This window comes from Oncorhynchus keta, chromosome 1 (genome assembly GCF_023373465.1).
Source record: "Oncorhynchus keta strain PuntledgeMale-10-30-2019 chromosome 1, Oket_V2, whole genome shotgun sequence".
NCBI lineage: Eukaryota > Metazoa > Chordata > Actinopteri > Salmoniformes > Salmonidae > Oncorhynchus > Oncorhynchus keta.
In genome coordinates, this window is record NC_068421.1 from 36,842,472 (window position 1) to 36,867,544 (window position 25,073).

At 41.5% G+C, this 25,073-nt stretch overlaps 1 protein-coding gene across 4 annotated transcripts in view; it reads right to left on the reverse strand.

Moving 5' to 3' along the window:
* The window catches only part of LOC118384022 (tyrosine-protein kinase BAZ1B-like), a 28,287-nt gene extending 12,103 nt beyond the window's left edge, over positions 1-16,184 (reverse strand). The window contains exons 1-13 of one of the 4 annotated variants that reach the window (XM_035770386.2): positions 15,685-16,183; positions 15,418-15,537; positions 13,886-14,002; positions 12,827-12,971; positions 12,446-12,665; positions 9,859-9,980; positions 9,386-9,583; positions 7,548-7,721; positions 5,860-7,384; positions 4,687-4,825; positions 4,304-4,449; positions 1,128-1,242; positions 878-976 (exon numbers count right to left, since the gene is read on the reverse strand). In XM_035770386.2, coding sequence (XP_035626279.1) covers positions 878-976; positions 1,128-1,242; positions 4,304-4,449; positions 4,687-4,825; positions 5,860-7,384; positions 7,548-7,721; positions 9,386-9,583; positions 9,859-9,980; positions 12,446-12,665; positions 12,827-12,971; positions 13,886-14,002; positions 15,418-15,536 — 3,119 coding nt within the window. In that variant the 5' untranslated portion in view covers position 15,537; positions 15,685-16,183. Of the gene's footprint in view, positions 1-877; positions 977-1,127; positions 1,243-4,303; positions 4,450-4,686; positions 4,826-5,859; positions 7,385-7,547; positions 7,722-9,385; positions 9,584-9,858; positions 9,981-12,445; positions 12,666-12,826; positions 12,972-13,885; positions 14,003-15,417 lie in introns of all 4 variants that reach the window. The other 3 variants (XM_035770389.2, XM_035770394.2, XM_035770402.2) reach the window with 3 other exon arrangements.
* Between the last annotated feature and the right edge of the window lie 8,889 nt (positions 16,185-25,073).

Below are 25,073 nucleotides of genomic sequence, written 5' to 3' on the forward strand. Positions count from 1 at the left end.
CACGACTGTACCTAACCATAAACATCAATGCCTTTCTTAAAATCAATACACAGAAGTATATATTTTTAAAACTGCATATATAGCTAAAAGAAATCCAGGTTAGAAGGCAATATTAACCAGGTGAAATTGTGTCACTACTCTTACGTTCATTGCATGCAGAGTCAGGGTATAACACAGTTTGGGCCGCCTTGGCTCGTTGCAAACTAATTTGCCAGAATTGTACGTAATTATGACATGACATTGAAGGTTGTGCAATGTAACAGGAATATTTAGACTTAGGGTTGCCACCCGTTAGATGAAATACGGAACGGTTCCGTATTCCACTGAAAGAATAAACGTCTTGTTTTCGAGATGATAGTTTCCGGATTCTACCATATTAATGACCTAAGGCTCGTATTTCTGTGTGTTATTATGTTATAGTTAAGTCTATGATTTGATAGAGCAGTCTGACTGAGCGATGGTAGGCAGCAGCAGGCTCGTAAGCATTCATTCAAACAGCACTTTTGTGCGTTTTGCCAGCAGCTGTTTATGACTTCAAGCCTATCAACTCCCGAGATTAGGCTGGTGTAACCGATGTGAAATGGCTAGCTAGTTAGCGGGGTGTGCGCTAATAGCGTTTCAAACGTCACTCGCTCTGAGACTTGGAGTAGTTGTTCCCCTTGCTCTGCAAGGGCAGCAGCTTTTGTGGAGTGATGGGTAACGCTGCTTCGAGGCTGTTGTGGATGTGTTCCTGGTTCGCCCTAATTTCTTGGTATCGAATTGTTTTAGTAGCTACTATCTTGTATCATCGCTACAACTCCTGTACGGACTCGGGAGAGACGAAGGTTGAAAGCCAAGCGTCCTCCGATACACATTATTCATTATTATGTCTCCTCACCTGACTTGCAGCTTGGTCTTCAGCTCACTCTCTCTCACACCCTGCGTGTGGAGGCTCTCGACCAGGTCATCGAGTTCCCGTGGAGCATCACACACAAACCTTCAACATAAGCGTGGTGTAAACACATAATATACCACAGCACAAATATAATCTGATCTCTGGTGTAAGTATAATTTTAACATTGTTATTGAACGACTAATGTGTTTGGTTATCAAGTCAACTAATGAACTTCTGTCAGTGAGTTTCTCACCAGAGGTTCTGTCCCTGGTTGGGAGTGGTGGTCTCGATGCAGATGGCGACTAGCGCCCCCTGGTGGGCTCCTTCGCTCAGAGCACCATCTAGACTGCCACCGTCCTCCTCAACATCTGCAGGACCAGAAACAGAACAGGGTCGTGTTCAGTAGGCACAAAGGCAAAGAACGTTAGGGACTCTCTGAACTTGACCAATAAGAATAGCTTATTTTTGTTTTTCCTGTTGCACTAGGTTTTTCTACAGTGTGACCTAATGAATACGACCCAGGTTTAACGCTGCAACCACTACAACTAAGAATATCAAGAATATTATAGGTTTCACAGAAGTGATTATATTATTCTCTTAATTCTTATTTCTTACTTGACATAGTCAAATAACTAACATTTATTTTCCTAAGTTTCCCAACAGAAACTACAGGGTCATGAGTAATTTAGCAAAGAATGGTAGTGTTATAAGCGGTTTCACTTAAATCCTCATATCAGTCGCCCTGTTTGCCCTAGAGACTAAACTTTGTATGTAGGCGTCTTTTAAATCCTGAACAAATTTGCCCGAAGGGCCCATAAGGTCACTCAGGTTCAGTACGTAGGCCTCTCTTAACTTCAGGGTTCATACACATTTTTGACAGGTGGAATATCATGACTTCTGGCTGCTCTCTGATCCCATGTAGCATCTCCTGTCATTGTGCAAGGCACGGTTAACAGGCTGACTAGCATCTATTGATTTGTCATGTCCCATATATTGGATGCCCAAATCAACTGGAAGTATTTTTTAAAAACAAGTTGAAGCCACATAATCCTAAAGAAAAGCTACAGCTAATCTTTTTAACCTCCTCAAAGTAGAATACCAGTTAGACAACTGTATAAAACACATGTGGTCAACCCTCAGTCTGGAGAGCTACTAGTTCTGCAGGCTTTTGATCAAGCTCTGCTCAAACAGAGGGGTACTGGAATAACAGCCTACACATCCACTAGCTGTCATGTATAACATTGCAACCAAATACATTATGCCTTTTGAAATAATTCACTAATTTAATACATTAAAGATCAAATGCTATGGTAGGCTACAAATATTTTTATTCAGCTGAAGCAAGCCCACACATGTTCAGTAAAATGTACCTTTTTGTGTAGTCATTTTGATCTTAGCTACATTAGAAGTGTTTACTTTGCAGGCTGACTAGCATCTATTGATTTATCATGTCCCATACATTGGATGCCCAAATCAACTGGAAGTATTTACAAAACAAGTTGAAAAAAGAAAAGCTAATCCAAAAGAAAAGCTACAGCTAATCTTTTTAACCCCCTAATGCTAACTAATACAATGGCGAAGTGAATCGTGTTGTACAAAATAATGGTTTAAATTAATCAACTTTATATATGGCCTTATTTGCAAGTTTCAGTGGATTTTTTGGGGGAACATGACGAAAACATACATGCTAACTGCAGCTAAACAGTTAACTACAGGGTACAATATACATTTTTAACTGGCTACCTAGTCTGTTCTCGATCATATTTTACAGGCTATATATAGACCTAACTGCTGCTGCAATGTCCGACAGTATCTCTCTGCGAGCAACGGAGAAGTTGATGGAAAACTTTTTTTTAAATTCCATTACTTCCAGGATTTTCATGACGTACGAACCCTGTAACTTAGTTTGAGAAAAACAAAGGGATTGGTTAAGACAGCGATTCCCAAACTAGGGATCACCCGATATAAAAAAGGGGTCGCGTGAGATTTTTCACATTGAGAGAGGAACTTGTGACTAATAAAATGTGTCTCCTTGCTTACGTAACAGACATATTTGGGAAACTGAACGACCTGAACACAAGCATGCAGGTGTTTAGGTTCCTGACTCAAAGAGAATATCCTGCCATCTCATTTTGATCATTAATGCCAAGTTCAGAACTCGAAAATCAGTGTGTTCAAGACAGCCGGGAACATGTATAAAAAATACATTTAAAAGAAGAGCTCAGACTAGGAAAAATTGTTTTGAACAGGTACAACTCAGAATCTCAGGCCTCTTTCGAGAACTCAGACTTTCTGACCTGAAGATCACTGAAGTCATGATTTGACCATAAAAACCTATGGCACCCTTTGCCAGCTAATGTCTGTGTGAAGCTGGATTTAGTGCTCTTGTCTGCAAATAAAACCAAACATCGATCCAGGTTGGATGTGAGAGCAGAGATGAGGTCGACCACACACCCTGACTTTGACTTAGGCTGAGTTATTAATAAATGAGGAAAGCAGATTTGACATGTCCATTGAAATCCTTTGTAAATCCACTCCACGATGGCCTATCAACTTGAAACTAAGTTTGGCACTGAGATCTTAAGAAATAAGGAAACTATTTTACCAATTCACCTTTTGATGTAACGCTAATGCTCCAGATAATCATTCAAAAAAACCTCAGGGACTAAGTCAGATTTACTCACATATGCTAAAAATACTACCAAAGACTTTTTCTTATGACCAAAATAACCACATTACATGTAGGCCCATGGTACAAGTCTTAACATAGTTTGAGAAAAACTTTGGAAATGGTCAAGAGTTATTTGATGTGTCCATTTAAAACCAGTGTAAATCCACTCAACATCGGACCATCAACTTGTCATCGCTATCGTGGATGTCCTTAAGATAAACCACACTGAATTTCGTATTGACATCTAAAACAAGGAAACTATTGTAACTCATTCTTTGCATATGTAACGCTAATGCTCAAAATCTGCAAGCATCTTCTCCTCATGAACCATTTGTCAGATTCACTCCAGATTTTGTATTTAGACTCATGATTCCACATAACAATAGTTTCTACATGATCGAGTGCTTGTTTTGTTATTCAACTGATCTTGTGTCCTTTCTGTATATATTTATCAATTATATTTATTTAATCTTCTGGGACATGAGGCACTAAACATAGCTAGTGAAGAGCATAAGCTGAGGAAGTCCTAGTACTAAGGTTTGCAGACTTTTTATTTTTACCTTTATTTAACCAGGCAAGTCAGTTAAGAACAAATTCTTATTTTCAATGACTGCTTGTTCAGGGGCAGAGCGACAGATTTGTACCGTGTCAGCTCGGGGGTTTGAACTTGCAACCTTCCGGTTACTAGTCCAACGCTCTAACCACTAGGCTACCCTGCCACCCCGACTCTCAGCTGTGATGACAGTGTACGAACTTACCATTAGTTTCCTCTTTGGTAGCCTCCTCGTCCTCAGGCTCGGCTGTAGAATCTTCCAGGGGGAGGGTGTAACTGTAGTCAATGCTGTCGTGCACCCAGCCCTTCTCTATGTACAGGCCAGGCACAACATCAGAAAACAGCCAGTACCTAACACACAGACAAAGAGTTGGCGGGTCAATACCGATGGTAATATAAACCAACAGTGACCTGCATCAACTGTATGTAGTAAAACGGTTTACATAGTTGTCGATTCCTAATATATCCAATGTCTTGGGACCGTTGAGGATGCATGCACTAAACCAGAGTACTATGTGCATGTATCAATAGTCGACTGTAAATAAAACACCTAAACATATTGTGAACCTTCAAATTTTGCGTGCTGACCTGTTATGGTTTCGATCAGTTCCCAGTGGGATTCTCCTCAGCACCAGTTTGGCTTTGGCGATGCCGTCCTGGAAGGCCCTCTCTGCTGCAGCCTTCTGCTTGCGGACACGCTCCTCCTCCGCCTCCTTCTCCATACGCTCTGAGGGGAGACAAAACAGAATTTGAGCCGGCACTCACTCATAACAGAGCATTGCCATTGCATAAATCACCTAAGCAACTATGGACTCAACCATAGCTATCTTATCCTTTCTAATTGTCCCCCACAATGAAAATCGGGGTGAGGACTGTGGATCTGTCTCCGTCTGTTAATAAGTTAGTCACATGAGACATCAGACCGTATTGGCCCCATTAATGAAACTTGTGTGAAAGACGAGTCTTACCATAGAGATGTGGCATTTACAAAATGGCCAGATAATGGCGCTGTAACAGATTGAAAATGCAAACTTGGAAAGGTCAAGCCCCTCACCGTTTGATCTACAATCATGACATTTGGAACATAGGTCTCTCTCCTCACAAGGAACATATATTTGCCTCAGACTCATAAGGTCAGACATGGAATTTCCACCATTCTCCCCATCTTTTTTTCTTTTATAAATTCAAAAAGAGTTCCCCGCGATTCTTCTGCCACTGAATGACCAATCTGCATGAAACTTGCATTGTCCATAGATGCCACAGCCACATCAAGCAATATTTTCCAGACTAGTACCTAAAAACATGGCCGCTATTGACCAATAAACTTTCATGTGAGCGTGGTCTGGCACTAATGCATATAAATCTGTCAACGATATTCATATTCTAATAACATTTGGTACACATGTTGAAAACACTCAAGAAACAACATATGCAAGAACAATCATATCGACCACACGGTGGCGCTATAACGAACACGTTTCTATTTCTTGATCGGTTTGACTCAGTGATGAAATTTGGACAGGAGTCTAGCTTACCCACAAACTCAAAACACCACTGGCTGAATTTTGACAAAACTTGAGTGAATGATGTGTCTTTCCATAGAGACCTGGCATTTTAAAAATTATACTGATTGGCTCAAAGGGGCGCTGCATCATTTGTGGGGACGACATGTTTACTGTTGCCTAATGATAGGGAGTATTTCCTCACCAGGAAAAGGAAAACTGGCCCATTCTAATGATCTACATGTCCAGCTGTCCTTACCTTTGTTCTGTCTGTCATGCTCCTCCTTTTCCTTCTTGGCCTGGATGGACATCAGCCTCCTACTCTTAACCGTACTGATCATGTCTTCCGGCTCCGCGGCCACCGGCTCTGCTTTCACCTTCACCTCTTTCTTGGTGCTACCCTCTTTCTTCTTCTCCACCTTGGTGGTGGCTGACGGCGTGTCGCCACTGGCAGCCTCCTCGCCTTTGACATCAGCTTGTTCCTTGCGCCGTTGCTTCTCAGCCCGTTTGCGGTCGTTGACCTCCTTGAGCGAGGCCAGCCTATCCTTCCACAGCTCGGCCGAGCGCTGCTGCATGGAGTCCACGTGGTCCTCCACCGAGTAGGTCATGAGGATGCGGTGAGACAGTGCCACCAGCAGGCTGGCCTTCTCCGTTGACGTCAACTCGAACACCTCCACCGCCTCCAGCCGCTCAAGGAACTCACTGCTTACCACCTGGTCGAAGCCCCCTAGGGGGCCCCAATCATCCCCCCCAGAGCCCGAGTCATCGCCGTGGGCGTCACACGGCCGCAGGCACAGGCGCACCAGCTCCGAGACAGAGTGGAGGGTGAGGGGGATCTCCGACAGGGGCATGTCCAGCTCGCTGTAGCCCTCGGCTAGCTCGTCCTGCAGCAGGGTCTGCAGCAGCACCACCAGCACACGGTTCAGGTAGAGGAAACCTGCCTTTTCCCCAGCCAGAGCCTCCATCAAGGCCACTGCCGTCACTGGGTACTGGTCATCGGGCATTAGCAGGCCCGCGTAGCAGTTGAGGAAGTCCGCCACCATGGCCACATCTCCGAACAGGGAATTGGGCAGGCCCTCTGGCATGTCGACCAGCTTGAAGACAGGCAGTGCCTTGCCGCCCTCGATCTCCAGGTCCTCATAGCGGCGCTGTTGCTCACGGCGCACCTGCAGCTCCTTCTCCCGCCGCTCCTTCGTCTTCTCCCGGAGCTTCTCCTTGATCTCCTCACGCCTCTTCCTCATCACGTCCCGCTTCTCCTCCTCGCTCATGGCCGCCCATTTCTTCTTGTGCTCCAGCAACTCCCAGCGCTTCAGGACAAGATCGCAGAGCTCCTCAGGAAGCCGGCCCCGGTCCTCAGGCGAGAGGGCCTTGGCCGCCTTGGATATGAGACAGGACATGGCGTTCCTCTTGTCCTCCTTGCCCTTGTGTTCCTTGTAGTAGCGCAGCAGATGCAGGGCCATGGGGTGCAGGGACTTGCCAAGCTTGGGGGTCCCTGGGCCGGTGCTCCGGGATCTCTTCTTGGGGCTTCCAGCGGAATGAGGGCTCTTGGCCAAGTCCAACAGAGTCATTTGTTTCATCTTGGGCTTTTTGGCACCTCCACCCTTTTCATCTTTTTTGAATGATGCCTTCAGGCCGCTCTTGCCGGGGGTCTTTTTGCCAGTAGCAGATTTCTTGTCTCCAGGTTTTTTGCTGGATTTGGGGGAGGAGAGTACAGAAGCCCCACCCTCTCTTTTCTTGGGGGTTCCGGAGTTCTTTACCTTCAGAGGCGAGCCATTCATTTTCATCTACAAAATAAATGGGATGCTTTATTGATTCAATCCACTGAAAGACTAAATATGCAAATTCAATTGAACATCTAACAAATCCTCTGATTCTTTAGAAAACCACTAAGCCAGCTAAAAATATATGCAAATGAGATTACATCAGCATGTATAAAATTTGAGAAACCTGCATGTGGCCCCAGATTGTAGGGCTCAGGGGCATGCCAAGAGAATCATTTTTCTTCTCGTTCCCCGAATTCCCTCCTCCCGGGGTGTTTGAGGTCTTCAGCTTCTTACTGAGTTTGCCCTCTGTTGAGCTCAGGCTCTTGCGCTTGGCTGAGACTGGATTCTCTGTGAAAAACTAGAAGGCAAACAAAACTATTAGTCACATACTTAAAAACAAATGTTATATAAAAACACAGTGCCTTCAGAAAATATTTATACCCCTTGACTTAAGTTGCATGGACTCTGAAATAATAAGTGTTGAACATTTGTTAAATGACTACCTCATCTCTGTACCCCACACACACAATCTGTAAGGTCCCTCAGTCGAGCAGTACATTTCAAACAGATTCAACCACAAAGACCAGGGAGGGCACCTATTGGTAGATGGGTAAAAAAACAAAGCAGACATCGAATATCCCTTTGACCATGATGAAGTCATTACACTTTTTCTTGGTGTATCAATACATATCACTACGAAGATAAAGGCATCCTTCCCAACTCAGTTGTCGAAGAGGAAGGAAATCGGTCATGGATTTCTCTAGGAGGCCAATCAATGGAGAAAACTGAGGATAGATCAACATTGTAGTTGCTCCAAAATACTAACGTAATTCACAGAGTGAAAAGGAAGCCTGTGCAAAATAAAACATATATTCCAAAACATGTATCCTGTTTGCAACAAGGCACTGAAATAATATTGCAAAAAAATTGACAAAGCAATTCACTTTTTGTCCTGAATACAAAGTACTGGATTTGCCCCAAACATATTACTGAGTAAGCCTCTCAATATTTGCAAGCATAGCAGCGGCTACATAATGTTATGGGTGTGCTTGTAATCTTTACGGACTGGGGAGATATTCAGGATAAAAATAAATAAAGACAGATTGGAGTTAACCACAGGCAAAATCTTAAGAGGTTCAGTCTGCTTTCCACCAGACACTGGGAGATTAATTCGCCTTTCAGTAGGACAATAACCTGAACAAGGCCAAATCTACACTGGGAGATTAATTCGCCCTTCAGTAGGACAATAACCTGAACAAGGCCAAATCTACACTGGGAGATTAATTCGCCTTTCAGTAGGACAATAAACTGAAACACAAGGCCAAATCTACACTGGGAGATTAATTCGCCTTTCAGTAGGACAATAGCGTGAAACACAAGGCCAAATCTACACTGGAGATTAATTCGCCTTTCAGTAGGACAATAACCTAAAACACAAGGCCAAATCTACACTGGGACCGCACACCAAGAAGACAGGGAATGTTCCGGAGTTGACAATTTAGTTGATTTAAATCTACTTGAAAATCTATGGCAAAACCTGAATATTGTTGCCTAGTAATGATCAACAACCAAGTCGACAGAGCTTGAAGAATTTACCAACTAATAAATGGGCACAATCCTGGTGTGGAAAGCTCTTAAGAGACCAACCCAGAAAGACTCAGCTATAGTTGCTGCCAAACGTATTGACTCAGGGGGTGTGAAATCTAATTTTTAAATTAGTTATTTCTTTATTTAATTTTCAATAAATTAACAAAAATATGTTTTCACTGTCATTATGGGGTATTGTATGTAGAAGGGTGAGATTTTTTAAACATTTCAATTCAGGCTGTAAGAACAAAAAGTAAAATAGGTCAAGGTGTATGAATAGTTTCTAAAGGCAATGTATGATGCTGTTTTGTCTTCATGTTTTATTTTATCAACATGTCCATCACATAATCCATTGCTCCAAAATCAACAGGAGATTATGTGGAGGTTTTTGGACAAAAAAAAAGAAATTAAAACCCCATATAAATCTAGGTTTACCTTGTGTGGATCAAGGAGGAAGTCGCTGAATTTGCTGGGCAGGTTGAACTTCTTCACCAGTTCATCCTCCACCACCCAGGGGGCCGTCTCTCCCATCCCAAGCCGGAGTGCATAGTGGCGGATGAAGTAGCGCATGATCTCCTTGGTCGGAGGGCGCTCAGTCCGGAAGAGGCTGTCCACTGGGACATCACTGATGACCTGTTGGTGTAGGGTTTAAAAATGTATAGAAATGACATAACATAGACCCCGGTGTTATGTTCATTACAGCATGCAACGGAAAATATTTTCAATCTATTTGGAAACGGAAAACAAAAACGTGCATTTCTTATTCGACAAATGTAGGTAGCCCCTTCCTGTTCCGATCCCCCCCCCCATTGTGTAACCAATGAACACGACCCAGTTACATAAAACATGTGCACACTTGATGGCCAGAAATGAACCAGACATTTTAAAGCAGTGGAGAGGACGCCAACCTTGTCCTCACTGATCAGCTTCACGTCATACTTGTGTGGCAGGAACTTTGGCATCACCCATCTCTTCTTCTCCTCCTTCATAGCGGTGGGAGTTTTCCTGGGGGAGCGCCGTGCTCGGTCACCTAATGGGAAACAAGCACACAGTATATTTTTACACGCATGTGAATTTTTGGGGATCAGGCCTATGTGGATTTTATGCTATATTTACATGTACAAATTTGTCCATTTGACAATTCTCTTTAATAATGCAAAAACTGAGGTCTCTGAACTGGCACACATCTTAAAGCTCCATGTGCTGTATTTTAGGGATGTGTCAAAACTGATGGTTTTTGGTTTCAATTAAGACAACCAGTTGAGGTAAGTTGCTTTACTAATCAGTGACCTTAAATTCATCAATCAAGTAACAAGGGAGGAGTGAAAACCCGCAGTCACTCGGCCCTCAATGGAATGAGTTTGACACATGGTTTAAACTGACATGTTTATTATTTTTTGCATTGCATTCATATATAAAATAGTTTTCCTTTAACCTCTTAAAGCTAGGGGGCAGAATTTTCCCTTTTGGATAAATAGCGTGTCCAATTTCAACTTCCTGCTACTCATGCAAAGAATATAAGATATGCATATTATTCGTAGATAGAAAACACTGAAGTTTCTAAAACTGTTTGAATCATGTCTGAGTATAACAGAACTTATGGAGCAGGCAAAACCCCGAGGACTAACTGTTCAGAAATATTTTGTGGTGACGATATATATGGACAGAATTAATCTAACAAAAGGACCAATTGTGATGTTTATGGGACATATTGGAGTGCCAACAAAAGAAGCTCGTCAAAAGTAATGCTTGTCTTATATTTTATTTCAGCATTTTGTGTAGCGCCTGCTATGCTAGCTCCATTGTTTACTGCTGGTGCAGATAGTGCAGGCTATCAGATAATAGCTTCTTATCTTTCGCAGAAAAGCATTTAAAAAATCTGACATGTTGGCTGGATTCACAACGAGTGTTGTTTTAATTGAGTATCTTACATGTGTGATTTAATGAAAGTTTGAATTTTTCAAATTTTATTTGAATCTGGCGCTCTGCATTTCCCCCAGCAATTGGCCAGTTGAGACGCTAGCGTCTCCCCTATCCATATTAAGTACCTTACACCACTGTAACTGCACTGCAATTAACATTTTGTTGGGAAAAAACAAAAAAATGGGTCAGAGTTTTCCTTAACCTCTTGCTCCTACCTGACACGCAGGCGTCCCATCTAGACATCTGGAAATGCAAATGCGCTACGATAAATGCTAATAGTACTAGTTAAAACTCAAACGTTCATTAAAATACACATGCAGGGTATTGAATTAAAGCTACACTCGTTGTTAATCCAGGCAACAAGTCAGATTTTTAAAATGCTTTTCGGCGAAAGCATGAGAAGCTAATTTCTGATAGCATGTAACACCCCAAAAGACCCGCAGGGGACGTAAACAAAATAATTAGCATAGTCGTCGCTACACAAATCGCACAAATAAAATATAAAACATTCATTACCTTTGACCATCTTCTTTGTTGGCACTCCTAGATGTCCCATAATCACTATTGGGTCTTTTTTCCGATTAAATCGGTCCATATATCGCCTAGATATCGATCTATGAAGACTGTGTGATAAACGAAAAAAATAGCGTCTTATAACGTAACGTAATTTTTTTAAATTAAAAAAGTTGACGATAAACTTTCACAAAACACTTCGAAATACTTTTGTAATGCAACTTTAGGTATTAGTAAACGTTAATAAGCGATCAAATTGATCACGAGGCGAAGTATATTCTTTAGCTGTCCGTCTGGAAATAATGTCCGGGCAAATCTCAACCAAAATATCCGGTCGGAGACCGGAAGAAATGCGCTGCCTTGCGTCTGTTTGACCAAGAAACAAATAGTAGGCAAATGACAAGACTCTAGACAACGTGTGGAAGCTGTAGGTATTGCAACCTCAGCCCCATTAAATGTGGTTCACCTTTATCAATGGGTTCAAGTCACACATGGATATATTTTTCCATTTTCAGTGATCAGATTTTCCTGCACTTTTCGATGAAATGCACGTTATGTTATAGTCACAGCAGTGATTTAACCAGTTTTATAAACGTCTGAGTGTTTTCTATCCACACATACTAATCATATGCATATAGTATATTCCTGGCATTTTTTTTTTTTTTTTTTTTTTTTTTTACCTTTATTTAACCAGGCAAGTCAGTTAAGAACACATTCTTATTTTCAATGACGGCCTGGGAACAGTGGGTTAACTGCCTGTTCAGGGGCAGAACGACAGATTTGTACCTTGTCAGCTCAGGGGTTTGAACTTGCAACCTTCCGGTTACTAGTCCAACGCTCTAACCACTAGGCTACGCTGCCGCAGCAGGGCTCTGAAAAGTTGCGCGATTTTTAACAGAATGTTTGAAAATGTAGGGGGTAGGAGTAACAGGTTAACTTTAAGGATCCCAATTTAGTTTAAACGTTCACACACCTACTGTGGTGGATTTTGGTGTATGTTACCCAAAATCTAATAATTGTATTTGTTAGCACAACATGTCCCAAAGGTGCTGTACTCACTGAGGCTCTCTCTCCTGCTTTCCCTAGTCTCCCTGGGGCTCTCCTCCTCTCTGGGCAGCTGTTGTTCCTTCTTCTGGTTCTCCTGGCTTGCATTCTCCTTGTCGCTGGAAGGAGAGTCGCAGGCTCCGTCGAGCTTCTTCTCTGACGTCTCCCCCTCAGCGTTCCCCTCAAGCGGGTGTATCTTTACGACCTTAACCCGCAAACTCTTTTCCTTCCCCACCTTGATAAAAACAAAATGAATAGGTGGAGGGGGGTAAAAAGCTATTTCATTTTCTATCAACATATATTCCATTAACAGTATTTCTTCCACCTTCATTGACTACTATCACACCACATGAAAACAAACATTCACAGCATTCGACCAAAATAAAGAAAACTCACCAGAAAGTCACACTCCTCATCTACGGCGTACTTGGTGAGGATCTCCACCCAGGCCTGGTCCACCAGCTTGTCCAGGGAGACCGTGTTGTGGTGGACCATCTCCAGGACGGGCTTCTCAAACCATAGTGGGTATTCCTCCTGAAGCCTGGACATAAAACACTCATGTCAAACATTAATTTATCTAACACTCAATAGAAAATGACAGCAATAAACAGTTCTTACACTAACTGATTTGGGTTTATTGGTGCACTTCCACTCAAATCATTTTGACAGATAGCTTAGTATGGCTACTGTTACTTCATTAATCAAGTCACCTGCAAATGCTTTCCGTAATTCATAAACATGCATGGAGCAGTCCAATCCAAGGAATACGTACAAATTAACACACCTCAATGAAACAGACTGCTAGGACCACCAATGCCTATCCTATCTGTACACAACCACTTCTCCAACAGGGGGAGCCAATTCAAATCCTGGCTTCCCTGCATGGTATAAATAGACATCTTTAAATACGGCTGCTGATCCTGACTGGCCTGCGCTGAGGGTGCCGGAGGAGCACAGCCTGGCTGTGGCACTGCTCTGAGGTCATTCGTGTACACAGAACTCAAAGCTTAATGTCCTCCCACAGCACTCAATGCCACAGCAGCCAATTTGGACACGTATCAAATGAGAGAACCTAGACCTGGTCTATAAACAATCCCTTCAGATGCACACAAGTGCCTAGGGGTTGTTTCTAGACCAGGCCACACTCTTATTTTGCACCCTCTTCATTTCATGAAATAAAATGCATTCTCCCCATCACTGGATTCACTAGATTCCAGGATGACTCAATCCATACGTCCTGCAAATAGAAAGGAAGGAGGCGAGCAGGGAACGTCCAATAACACAGGTGTAAATCATGTGACCTTCAACTGGAGTCAGTGAGCAGTGTGTGCTACAGACAGAGCTACACTGATCTTTTTAGCCTCTGCATGTAATGATGATTTATATTTCTTTTGAAACAGAGCATTTATGTTAGCGGTCGTAATGTCGCTCAAGCTAGACTTGCTTGTTACTCACAGTTCAGTGACTTCTTGCTCCTCCTCCCAGGCCTCCTTGTGTGTGAGCTGGTTGCTGCCGGTGCTCTTGCATGTCCAGATGCGTTCGGCGTATCTCTCCAGGCGCGCCTCATACTCGCTGTAGCCATTTCATCAGGATAACAACATATATTCCCCTCAATCGCATAGTGTGAGAGTACTAGGACACAGGATAGGAACATCCACTTAGTCACTTGACTCAGTTAGCTCTACAGCATACCCAGAGAGACCCCGCATTCATAATAAATGAATCATGTTAGGAGTAATTGATCTCAATAATTAAAAGGCCGGATGTGAGGGACATCCCACACCAAGCATACATTCTGGATCCTTTCATAACAGAGCCAAAGCGCTAATAATAATAATCCCCAGAAACACTGTGCTCCATCTGAAACTAAATGTGACAAGTCTTCCTCTCTGTAGGGACTAAGCAATGTGTTAAAACACATGTTTATATCATTCGGACATTGGCATCTAGAACTAGATGTTAAGCAGTACAAACTTTACTTATTATATTGCACTGACTCACAAAATGCAGAGCACAAACGTTTTGTTTGATGATGCTTTGCACTGGTATAGTAGTAGTATTAGGGTTTGTTTACAGGTGGCTCGTAATTTGCTGTTTATCAGATAAGTTTAGTGTACTGTACCTTTAGACTAGACAGACAAAAAGTGGGGATCTTGGCCTAGTGAGTTATGCAGCCTCAAGGCGCAATACATGTCAAACTCACGTGGGGCACCAAAATACTTCTGTATATTTTGGTAGTAAGGCTAGGGGACCTCAAAACAATGTATTGAACTGTATTTGTATTACACCGCTGAGCAACCTGAACGATGCATTAGTATATCAATCCGGCATGCCTGGCGGCCATGCACCGGCTACACTTGATTGGAAAGCGATTCATGTCATATACACGTTTGCCTTTTCTTACAAGTCATATTACAACCGTTGTATTTCCAACAAGTCAAACTTACAAGTTTGATCTGCAAGTCAAATCCTTCCGATTTGATCATGAGCTAACGTTAGTGTCTGAAGTGACGTGATATAATCTGCTTGTTCTTCAGGCTACACTGTAAAGTTAGCTAGCCATGCTAGTAAACGCGCCACCGAGACAAACTCCGAGACCGTGAGAATCACCCAAACCAGTTATGCATAGATCAGCTAGATAGCGCAATTGTCAAGTAATAGTAGTAACTTTAGTACTTAACTAGACAAACCGTAACGTTAGCTAACAGTTAACTAGTTTTAAAAAGAGAGCACAACTTTTACTACGAAATAACCGTGAGTGACTGTGTTGGCATATTACGATAGGGAAAACAATCCCAAAGAAGCACAACAAATCCGACATAGCTAACGTTAGCTATTTAGCTATTATTAATCTTCAGAAGCTGAACAACATTTAAAACACTGACACAAAACGCGATGTTCCGATAAGTGTGCATAATGGTTTTGCTTTGACAGTCAGCTAGCTAGCTGGCGAACGGAGTCGTCTTTGCCATAATGTGAAAGGATACTCTTTGTTCCTGAAGGCCTCCTTGGTGTGTTCGATGATGTAGACCTCCTCCTCTGGGCCTGGCGGCTCGGCTAGCGGCTTAACCAGCGGGTAGGGTTTCCGGCCCAGCAGTGGTGCCATCCTGAATACGAAACGGCAGCGATGAAGTCTTAAAAAATAAAACTCCTACCACAAAACTACGCAAAATATGACAATATGGCCTTAGCATGTAGTCAAGTATCCAAAAATATTCCAGGAGCATTCAACGTGTAGCATCTAGCTAGCTCACCTAGCAAGTCGGCTAAATCCTCGCAAACAATAACACAGCACTTCTTGCTAGCAGTCAAATCGCATCCTTGTTCTGTTCGCCGGTAGTTGTGACATTGTTAATCAACACAAACTTGACAAAAACAGCTGTTTAAAAATGTGCAATGATAATGGACTCTTCGGGTAGGCTATCCGGAGAAACTTCTGCTAGCTTGTCCCAAAGGAGGATGGAGAGGCGAGCTGACAGAATTCTCCAACTCGCGGCAACAGCGGAGGTTCTCGTCAGGGGGTCTGGCGCGCTCTCCACTCCGGTCTCAAAGACTAAGCCTCTTCTCATGGAGCGATTTTTTTTTTGACTCGCAGTTTCCGTCCATGAAAGTTTAAGTTGTTACAATGATAGTAAAGGGTTGTAATAACTTAATTGAAATGTGCAAGAGATTAATTACTGGGTTGAAAAAAATGGCGGGAGTTTCCGCCCGGCAAAAATACTGCACAACCCCAAAACTCAGTTTCCCGAGCAGCAAATAGCGTCGTGTCGATTTATCCCGCCCCTCTCTCTTTCGATTGGTCTAACAAAGTGCGATCCTATTGGTGCGTTATAGCTCTAATTAGCATATTTCCGTTAAGAAACACCTACTCTGAAATGCGCTTGTGCAATAACTCAATTCGCCGTTGTACTACTTATAAACAACGCATTTGTTTTACTACTTTTGCAAAGGGTAAATTTGACTAAACTTAGTTCACTCTATTCGCAACATATTTTAGTTTTTGGAACAGAAAACTGTATTGAGATAAAACGTTTAATCAGTGAGAAAATTAGCCAAAAATCCATCTTGCTGCATGTTCTCCCATTGCCGGCGACTAGGCTTTTTCTCATCCCCATATTTGGTAGTGAGTGGAAAAACAAACCGGATGCTTCACATTTATACATCTGGTGAAATACCTGGCTCATTGTCCAATCTGTGACTACAAACTGACGAGCTCTATTGTTTCCAACCAATGTGATTAAGCCCATTTCATAGCTAGTATACTTTGATTTGCCGCTGTTGTGTCAACACATTATTTCAAATGTCAAGTAATTTTAGACATTTGTCACTACCCGACCTTTAACTAAGGCTTATATCATGTTAGGGGCGTGGTTTAGCTACGGGGGCTGTACGAATATTAAATAATAAAGCAGTGAGTAATCTCGCTAACTCGTGTTTGGCTCTGCCCCCTCTCCTCGCTTGTTCTGCCCACTATGACTAATTTGTTCCCATTGGAAACGACCGGCTGTGGTCTGTCTTGGGTTAGTTATACAAATCTTTGTTGTAGTCCTAAAACCCGGAAATCTCTGGTTCGTTCAGCCACATTTTCTAAACCCAGAAGGCCACACATTGCGAGACTTCCGGGAACGTTTGCGAAGCAGACTCGGTAGACCAGACCTGGGTTTAGGGTTTGAGAACTGAATGAGAGAAGTGGACAATTCTTCCTTAGCTGTTGATTTTCTTGAAATCTAAAGAAACAACCTATATGTGAGTCAATTCCTCAAGTAGCTGAACATATTATTACTCCAACCTCCGAAAAGTGCCAAGCTGACACGTTTTTATTTTCGGCAAAAAAAATGTTGTTTATATATAGGAGTGCCTTTGAGTTGATAGTTTGCACATGCGCAGTTCGGAGCGAGACGACCGTTAGAACAGATTACGTATTTTTTTGCGCATACATTTAGCAAGCCAACGTCGCCAGGACATTGCCTACAAGCGTGATCAGGAATTTCTATTGAAGAAGCATTTCTACATATCTTCATACTAAACCATCTTTGGTTCAGCCTTCATGTGGGAAGAATTAATGATGAAAGAATAGGGTTTTGGAATTAACGCGAAAATAAGGTCTGAGGCTAACACAGGTTTAGGAGATCTTATACGTTTTGTTCTATGAGATAACAGCAGTCAGTTAACATGAACTTTATGAATTATGAAGTCTTTATGTGATTGTGTTTTTTATTATTACATAAATTCTTCAAAATTCACAAAAAGTTAAAGATTATCTCATGGAACAAAATGTATAAGATCTAAACCTGTTTACCACAGACCTTTTTTTCAGCATTTATCCAAAAACCGTACAAAAACGGCATTCATTTTCCTCATAGGCTTTCTCCAACGAACCATGCCGTATTTAGTTCCTACGAAAAGACACCATTACTATTTCTCTATAAGGTATGTGGTAAACACAGGCTTGGGAGATAATCTTCATCAGTCACTTTTGTGTATTTTGAAGACTTTTGAAGAATTTATGTAATTTAAAAAAACACGTAAAGCACATAAAGGCTTCATAATTCATAAAGCTCTTGTTAACTGACTGCTATTATCTCATAGAACAAAACGTATCAAATCTCCTAAACTAGTGTTACCCTCAGACCTTATTTTGGGGCGTTTATACCAAAACCCCATTCTTTTGCCATGAATTTTTCCCATAGGGATGGCTGAATATATAGCTAATTTCCAGGTTTTAGGACTTCAAGCTGGCGAGCTCTATTGCAGCCGACTTTAAAGGCGAGTCGAGACTGACTGATCTACAAATCACCTGGCTTGCATCCTAAATAACTACTCAATATTATTTGTAGATCAGTCAGTCAGTCACAATTTACCCATGCTACATCATGGTCTTGATGCTCTTGAACACGGCCACTGTCTGTGGAGTATGCAGATGGCAATCTAGACCTTTTGAATATTTTATTTTATCGGGATATGTCATCAAAATAATAAAGATATTATACTGTAACAGCATGTGGGTAGCAGCTTCTGACATGCTGTAAAATTCCATCAGCCACTGTAAATAATGTATCTACAGTGTAAGTACCATAATCAGGATTTGTTAGAATACCACAGTATGTCATAATACTCATAAAACCTAACGGTCAAACTTAGAAATGGTTCCAATTGATTTTCAACCATTAATTTTCCCCATGGGGGATTTTAGAAACACTTGAAATTAAGGGCTGTGTTTCGTGTAGGCTTACCCTGATGTGACGCTTTGATAACGTGTGTAAATCTCTCAGACAAGGTGACTTTTATCAAAGAGGAAGAGAGAGGCCCAACTCAGCAGAAAATCTGTCTAAGCCGTTGGTTGTTTTTTCATTGTTTTTGCCCACCAAGTAAGGACTTTTTGTATGGAGGTCAATAACAGAGTGTCAAATTAGCTCAACAACAAAAATAATGGTTATTTGCTACGTGAGATGTATTTTATCTCATAAAAGTTTTGTAATGCTTAAGTTGTTACGAGTGTACTGATATAAGTAGGACACGTGACATCCCGGCATCTTTGCGAAAAAAACACTTTCTATTGAAGATGTCTCGAGATGGCTATGCATATTCATGTCATGGGGCTAGTGGCATAATATTTCTCTCCATTGAATACTGGCGGCTGACGTCAACAATCCTCATCGAATATTTAAAGAAATATTACAATAATAAGATGTATACACCAATCCAAAGAAAGGATAGGCGGGACCTAGACAGCCCACCATGCCGCTTTGTGGACAACGACTCCCATTGTTAGGACGGAGACACCTGTATCTTGTCAGTATATCCATAATCTTTGATTTGATCAATATATAAACCTGTAGTTAACTAACTAGCTAACTTAGATGGTGAAGCTAGGTGTTCTGGATAATGTTTGTTTGTGAATGTGTGTGAGGGATGGGTAGCCTACTTCAAGTACTTATTGACTTGTAGCAGCCCTAGCTAGCAGTATTATTTTGGTCTGGCTTTTTGTGAGGTTTCAGAGATGGACTCATTGATTATCATTCTCTCTTGAGTCAACAGTGTGCTTACTTTACTACAGGAATACATAGATCTGTTTGCTGTTACCCTCTGGACAGCAGATCATTAGTAGAGCTAGTAGGCATGGTTATGTAACCTTATTTAAATAAATAAATTGGTATTCACACGTCTGTTTGTTTTTTGGTCAAATTACTGTCATGTTATTGATGCCAAATTGCAAACCTTATTTGAACCTTTTCTATTCCAGAACCAATGTGTGTGCCTGAGTCTTATCACCTCTCAACTAGGTAATCTGTTTCAACCTGGAACACTGTGTTCCTGCTTTGGTCTGTTTTGGTCATTGCAGGAAGTCGTGAAGAGCAGGAGTGTGTGAACGGTTTTGTCCCAGCCCAGCTCTAACACCAGACTTAAATAATCATCATAACGAATCACCACGATAGGCCTTGATTTGTAATATGGTATAAACTGAACAAAATTGTATACTGTACACGCTCCTGCTATTCATATCTGGACCCGCCCACCCCTTTAAGTCATTATTCTGTACTATGGGTACAGCTGAACTTGTTGACTGATACCAAGGAGGCGGATGTTAAGAAGAAGGGAGTAGCTGCGGACCAGAAGACTGCAGTAAAGGCAGCACTGGTCCACACCTGCCCTGTCTTGTCAGATGAGTAGTATTGGTTGGTATTGTATGTGCTTTTAGGTTACTCTCTATGTGTAGGCTATTGTACTGGCCTGTGTGGTACAGTCTTTCATTTTTTTAGTAGTTTGTTGGATCTTATTGCTTAGTTTATAATTTGTGTTAACTTTGAATAAAATATAAGCCACAGATTGTTAACTTCCTCCATTTTGTACTTCACCTTTATACAGTAGATGCAGACCCGAAGACATTCAAGCAGCACTTTGAGAGCAAGCATTCCAAGTCTCCAGTGGTCCCAGTACTGGTTGATGTGTAGGTCTAAGTGACCATACACACTGAAATGGACCTACAGCTGAGGTAAGATTATTCCATCATTCACACATAGACATAGTGTAAACCACCAGGTTGTTAACAAAACGCTGTCCTCAATGCCCCCCACAGTCCCCCCACCCCCAAATAAAAATAAAAAATACAATTAATTCCATTCCCCACCCCCAAGAACCTCTCAATATACCAACAACCAAGAGAATGAACTAAAGAGACAAAGGAAAAAGACAGAAGAAAACAGCAAATAACAATGCAAAAAATATATAATTAAAACAAAATAATACATTTAAAACAAAGGACATCAAGGACAACTAAAATCATAACAGCAATGCCAACTGTATATGTTTGTGTGCATGTCTGGCACTATTACATGTATGTGTGTGTTCTTGTATGCATTTATTTTAATCAGTGTGTGTCTACAGTGGGGCAAAAAAAGTATTTAGTCAGCCACCAATTGTGCAAGTTCTCCTTAAAAAGATGAGAGAGGCCTGTAATTTTCATCATAGGTACACTTCAACTATGACAGACAAAATGAGGGGGAAAAAACAGAATTAATGATTTAATGATTTTATTTGCAAATTGTTGTGGAAAATAAGTATTTGGTCAGCTACAAACAAGCAAGATTTCTGGCTCTCACAGACCTGTAGAGGCTCCTCTGTCCTCCACTCGTTACCTGTATTAAAGGCACCTGTTTGAACTTATTGTCAGTATAAAAGACACCTGTCCACAACCTCAAACAGTCACACTCCAAACTCCACTATGGCCAAGACCAAAGAGCTGTCAAAGGACACCAGAAACAAAATTGTAAACCTGCACCAGGTTGGGAAGACTGAATCTGCAATAGGTAAGCAGCTTGGTTTGAAGAAATCAACTGTGGGAGCAATTATTAGGAAATGGAAGACATACAAGACTACTGATAATCTCCCTCGATCTGGGGCTCCATGCAAGATCTCACCCCGTGGGGTCAAAATAATCACAAGAACGGTGAGCAAAAATCCCAGAACCACACGGGGGGACCTAGTGAATGACCTGCAGAGAGCTGGGACCAAAGGAACAAAGCCTACCATCAGTAACACACTATGCCGCCAGGGACTCAAATCCTGCAGTGCCAGATGTGTCCCCCTGCTTAAGCCAGTACATGTCCAGGCCCGTCTGAAGTTTGCTAGAGAGCATTTGGATGATCCAGAAGAAGATTGGGAGAATGTCATATGGTCAGATGAATCCAAAATATAACTTTTTGGTATAAACTCAACTCGTCGTGTTTGGAGGACAAAGAATGCTGAGTTGCATCCAAAGAACACCATACCTACTGTGAAGCATGGGGGTGGAAACATCATGCTTTGGGGCTGTTTTTCTGCAAAGGGACCAGGACGACTGATCCATGTAAAGGAAAGAATTAATGGGGCCATGTATCGTGAGATTTTGAGTGAAAACCTCCTTCCATCAGCAAGGGCATTGAAGATGAAACGTGGCTGCGTCTTTCAGCATGACAATGATCCCAAACACACCGCCCGGGCAACGAAGGAGTGGCTTCGTAAAAAGCATTTCAAGGTCCTGGAGTGGCCTAGCCAGTCTCCAGATCTCAACCCCATAGAAAATCTTTGGAGGGAGTTGAACGTCTGTGTTGCCCAGCAACAGCCCCAAAACATCACTGCTCTAGAGGAGATCTGCATGGAGGAATGGGCCAAAATACCAGCAACAGTGTGTGAAAACCTTGTGAAGACTTACAGAGAACATTTGACCTCTGTCATTGCCAACAAAGGGTATATAACAAAGTATTGAGATAAACTTTTGTTATTGAACAAATACTTATTTTACACCATAATTTGCAAATAAATTCATTAAAAATCCTACGATGTGATTTTTCTGGATTTTGTTTTCTAATTTTGTCTGTCATAGTTGAAGTGTACCTCTCTCATCTTTTTAAGTGGGAGAACTTGCACAATTGGTGGCTGACTAAATACTTTTTTGCCCCACTGTACATGTGTACAAACACCTTCATGGCATCAGCCTCAGGCAAACCGGCATTAGTTGCTTCCTTAACTTGTTCTTCTTCTGATTTGATAGTATCTAGACTCAGTAACACATGTAAAAGTTTTGTGGTGTACTGTTTTTGCGACTTTTTTTCACCTGTGTAGAGCTGTCCTGTCTATTCTGGGGTTCAGTCTGAATGCAGTGGTAAATTGACAGCAGCAACATTCAATCGACAAGATGGGTGTTGATATAACTGTGTTTATGCATGGCTTCCTTGTTTTGTTTCTCATTCTGCTGGAGTTGACCTAGTATTTTCTAATAAACCTACCTTACACATCCAGTTGTTTTTCCATTTGTAACTCACCCACCAAAAATCACAATATGCTGTTTTACATGTTGTGTTATTTGTGCTGGTCTAATTCCTAAAATGGAAAATCAGAAGAATCTGTGGCTCTCTGACTGTAATAACAGTTCATATGGTGCTCTGCGATGTACCAAGTTTGTAGCATTGATTAATAAAAAATGTAATCTTTACTTCAAGTCGGATATTTATACAGTATGTTATGTATGAAAGGCATACTGTATGTATGCATTGTTTACCATTTTGATTTCTTTAAAACAATGTCATTGTTGGAGTTCAGGTGTTTGACGTGATTGATGGGAGACTAGGAGCATTCCTGTCAAATAAATATGAATTCCTGATTATGTTTAAATTCTGTAAAAAGTCGGCAAAACTTAACGGAACATGTCCACAAGTTAGTTCTGAATTGCTTTAATACAGACGTGCATTCTGACACCATGAATTTAAATAGATCTCCTCATTCATTTAGTTGGCAGAAATGATAAAGGATTAAATATAGACCTCCACTGGCTGAAGGAGAAAAGGATCTGGTAAAATAAGGGTATGTTGCTAGCATCATTTAGGTAGCTAGCTAGCTAGCTTCTTTGCAAAAAAAATAGTCTAGTATTCATGGCACATTGTAAATATCTGACTGCTACTAGGATACTATTCTGTACAAGACCAAATGCATAAATAAGACAACAAATATTAGTTATATAAAATATCTAACAGTAAATGAAAATGTTTGGAACCATTTCCATGTTTGACCGCTAGGTTTTATGGGTATTATGATGCATCCACTGTGGGGCTCTGTTGCTTGAGTGGGCTGGGTACCCCCATAACTATCAAATATATTGACATCGTTGGGCCCCTCCAGAAAAAGAAAGAAACATGTTTTTTTATACATAATTTCCCTTTACATTTAGTATCCCTGTCTGAAGACACATTGTATGCATTAGAATTTTGAAAACTCACCTTATTCCCCTATAATCCACATTTGGTTATATTTTGAGTGAACTATTCCTTTACATTCAATTACAAGCAATTAAATATGTCCTATGATGAAAATGTGTAGTATGACAGGGAAATTGTATTATTTACAAATAATGAAAACACTACAATCGCGTTTTTAAAACAATTTATACTGAAATTAAATTATTCCTATGCAGGTATTCCCAAAACATGTATTTCTTCTTCACCTTTTCAAACAGTCCATTTAGATTTTCCAATGGGTGAGGTTTTTTTCTCGCCAGAGTAGCCTCATTTCACTGCCAAAAATAAAATTAAACTATCGAGTGTTCAGCAAAATAACAACACAATGTCAGATACAGGTAGCCTCGTCAAATAATTAACATCCAATCACATTAACCATTACTCTCTCGCGGGAATTCCACTAACAGTCTGTATGTAGCCAAACGTAGCTGCTGCTCATTTCGTTTGCTCGAAAAGTGATGGTTAAAATCGTTTAAAAAAGTAAGGCCCTCATCCATAGAGACACATACCAGCTCTACTGGTAGTACTGCTACTACCAGCAGTACTACACCTGCATCTGTCGACGACACAAGTTGTTCTGCTTCCACGAGCACATCCAATGCTAGCATCAGTAATTCTACATTTGTTGTTAGCCCAGCTAGCATGGACACTGACAGATGTGAATCTGATGCAGCTGAAGAGCTACTGCCCCCTTACCCGGGAAAGCACTGAACAACAGACAGGGGACGTTGGACCATCAAAGAGGTGCAAATATGATGAGAACTACATTGATTTGGGGTTCACTTATATTAGGGAGTAGTGCCTTTCCTCAGCCACAGTGTGTTGCACATGTGCAAAGGCACTATCTCACAACTGAATGAAACCTTCACTCTTGCAAAAACAACAAAGTAACGGATACCATTAATAAGAAGGGTCTAGAAGCGTCTTATAAGCTACCAAGTGGCTATGACAGGCAAGCCCCATACTATTGTGGAGGACTTAATTATTCCTGCTGCTGCGGATATGGCTGTGACAATGCTAGGGGAAAAGGCAACAAAAAACGATACAGACAATGCCTCTAACAAACAACACCGTTTCACAACACATCAGTGACATGGCAGGAGATGTTTTGAAACAATTGCTGCTTTGCATACAAGCCAGTGAATTCTATGCATTACAGCTGGATGAGTCAACAGGGCCTGGTACAGCTCCTGGTATATGTCCTTTACGTTTAAGGGGGGTCAATGAAGGAAGACATCCTCTTCTGGAAACCAGCACATCAGGAGAGGATATTTTTAAAGTACTGGACAGCTTTGTAACATCAAAGCCAAGATTGGCTTCGGTGGTCAAGATGTGTTGGTATCAGTACTGATGGCGCAAAAGCCATGACAGGG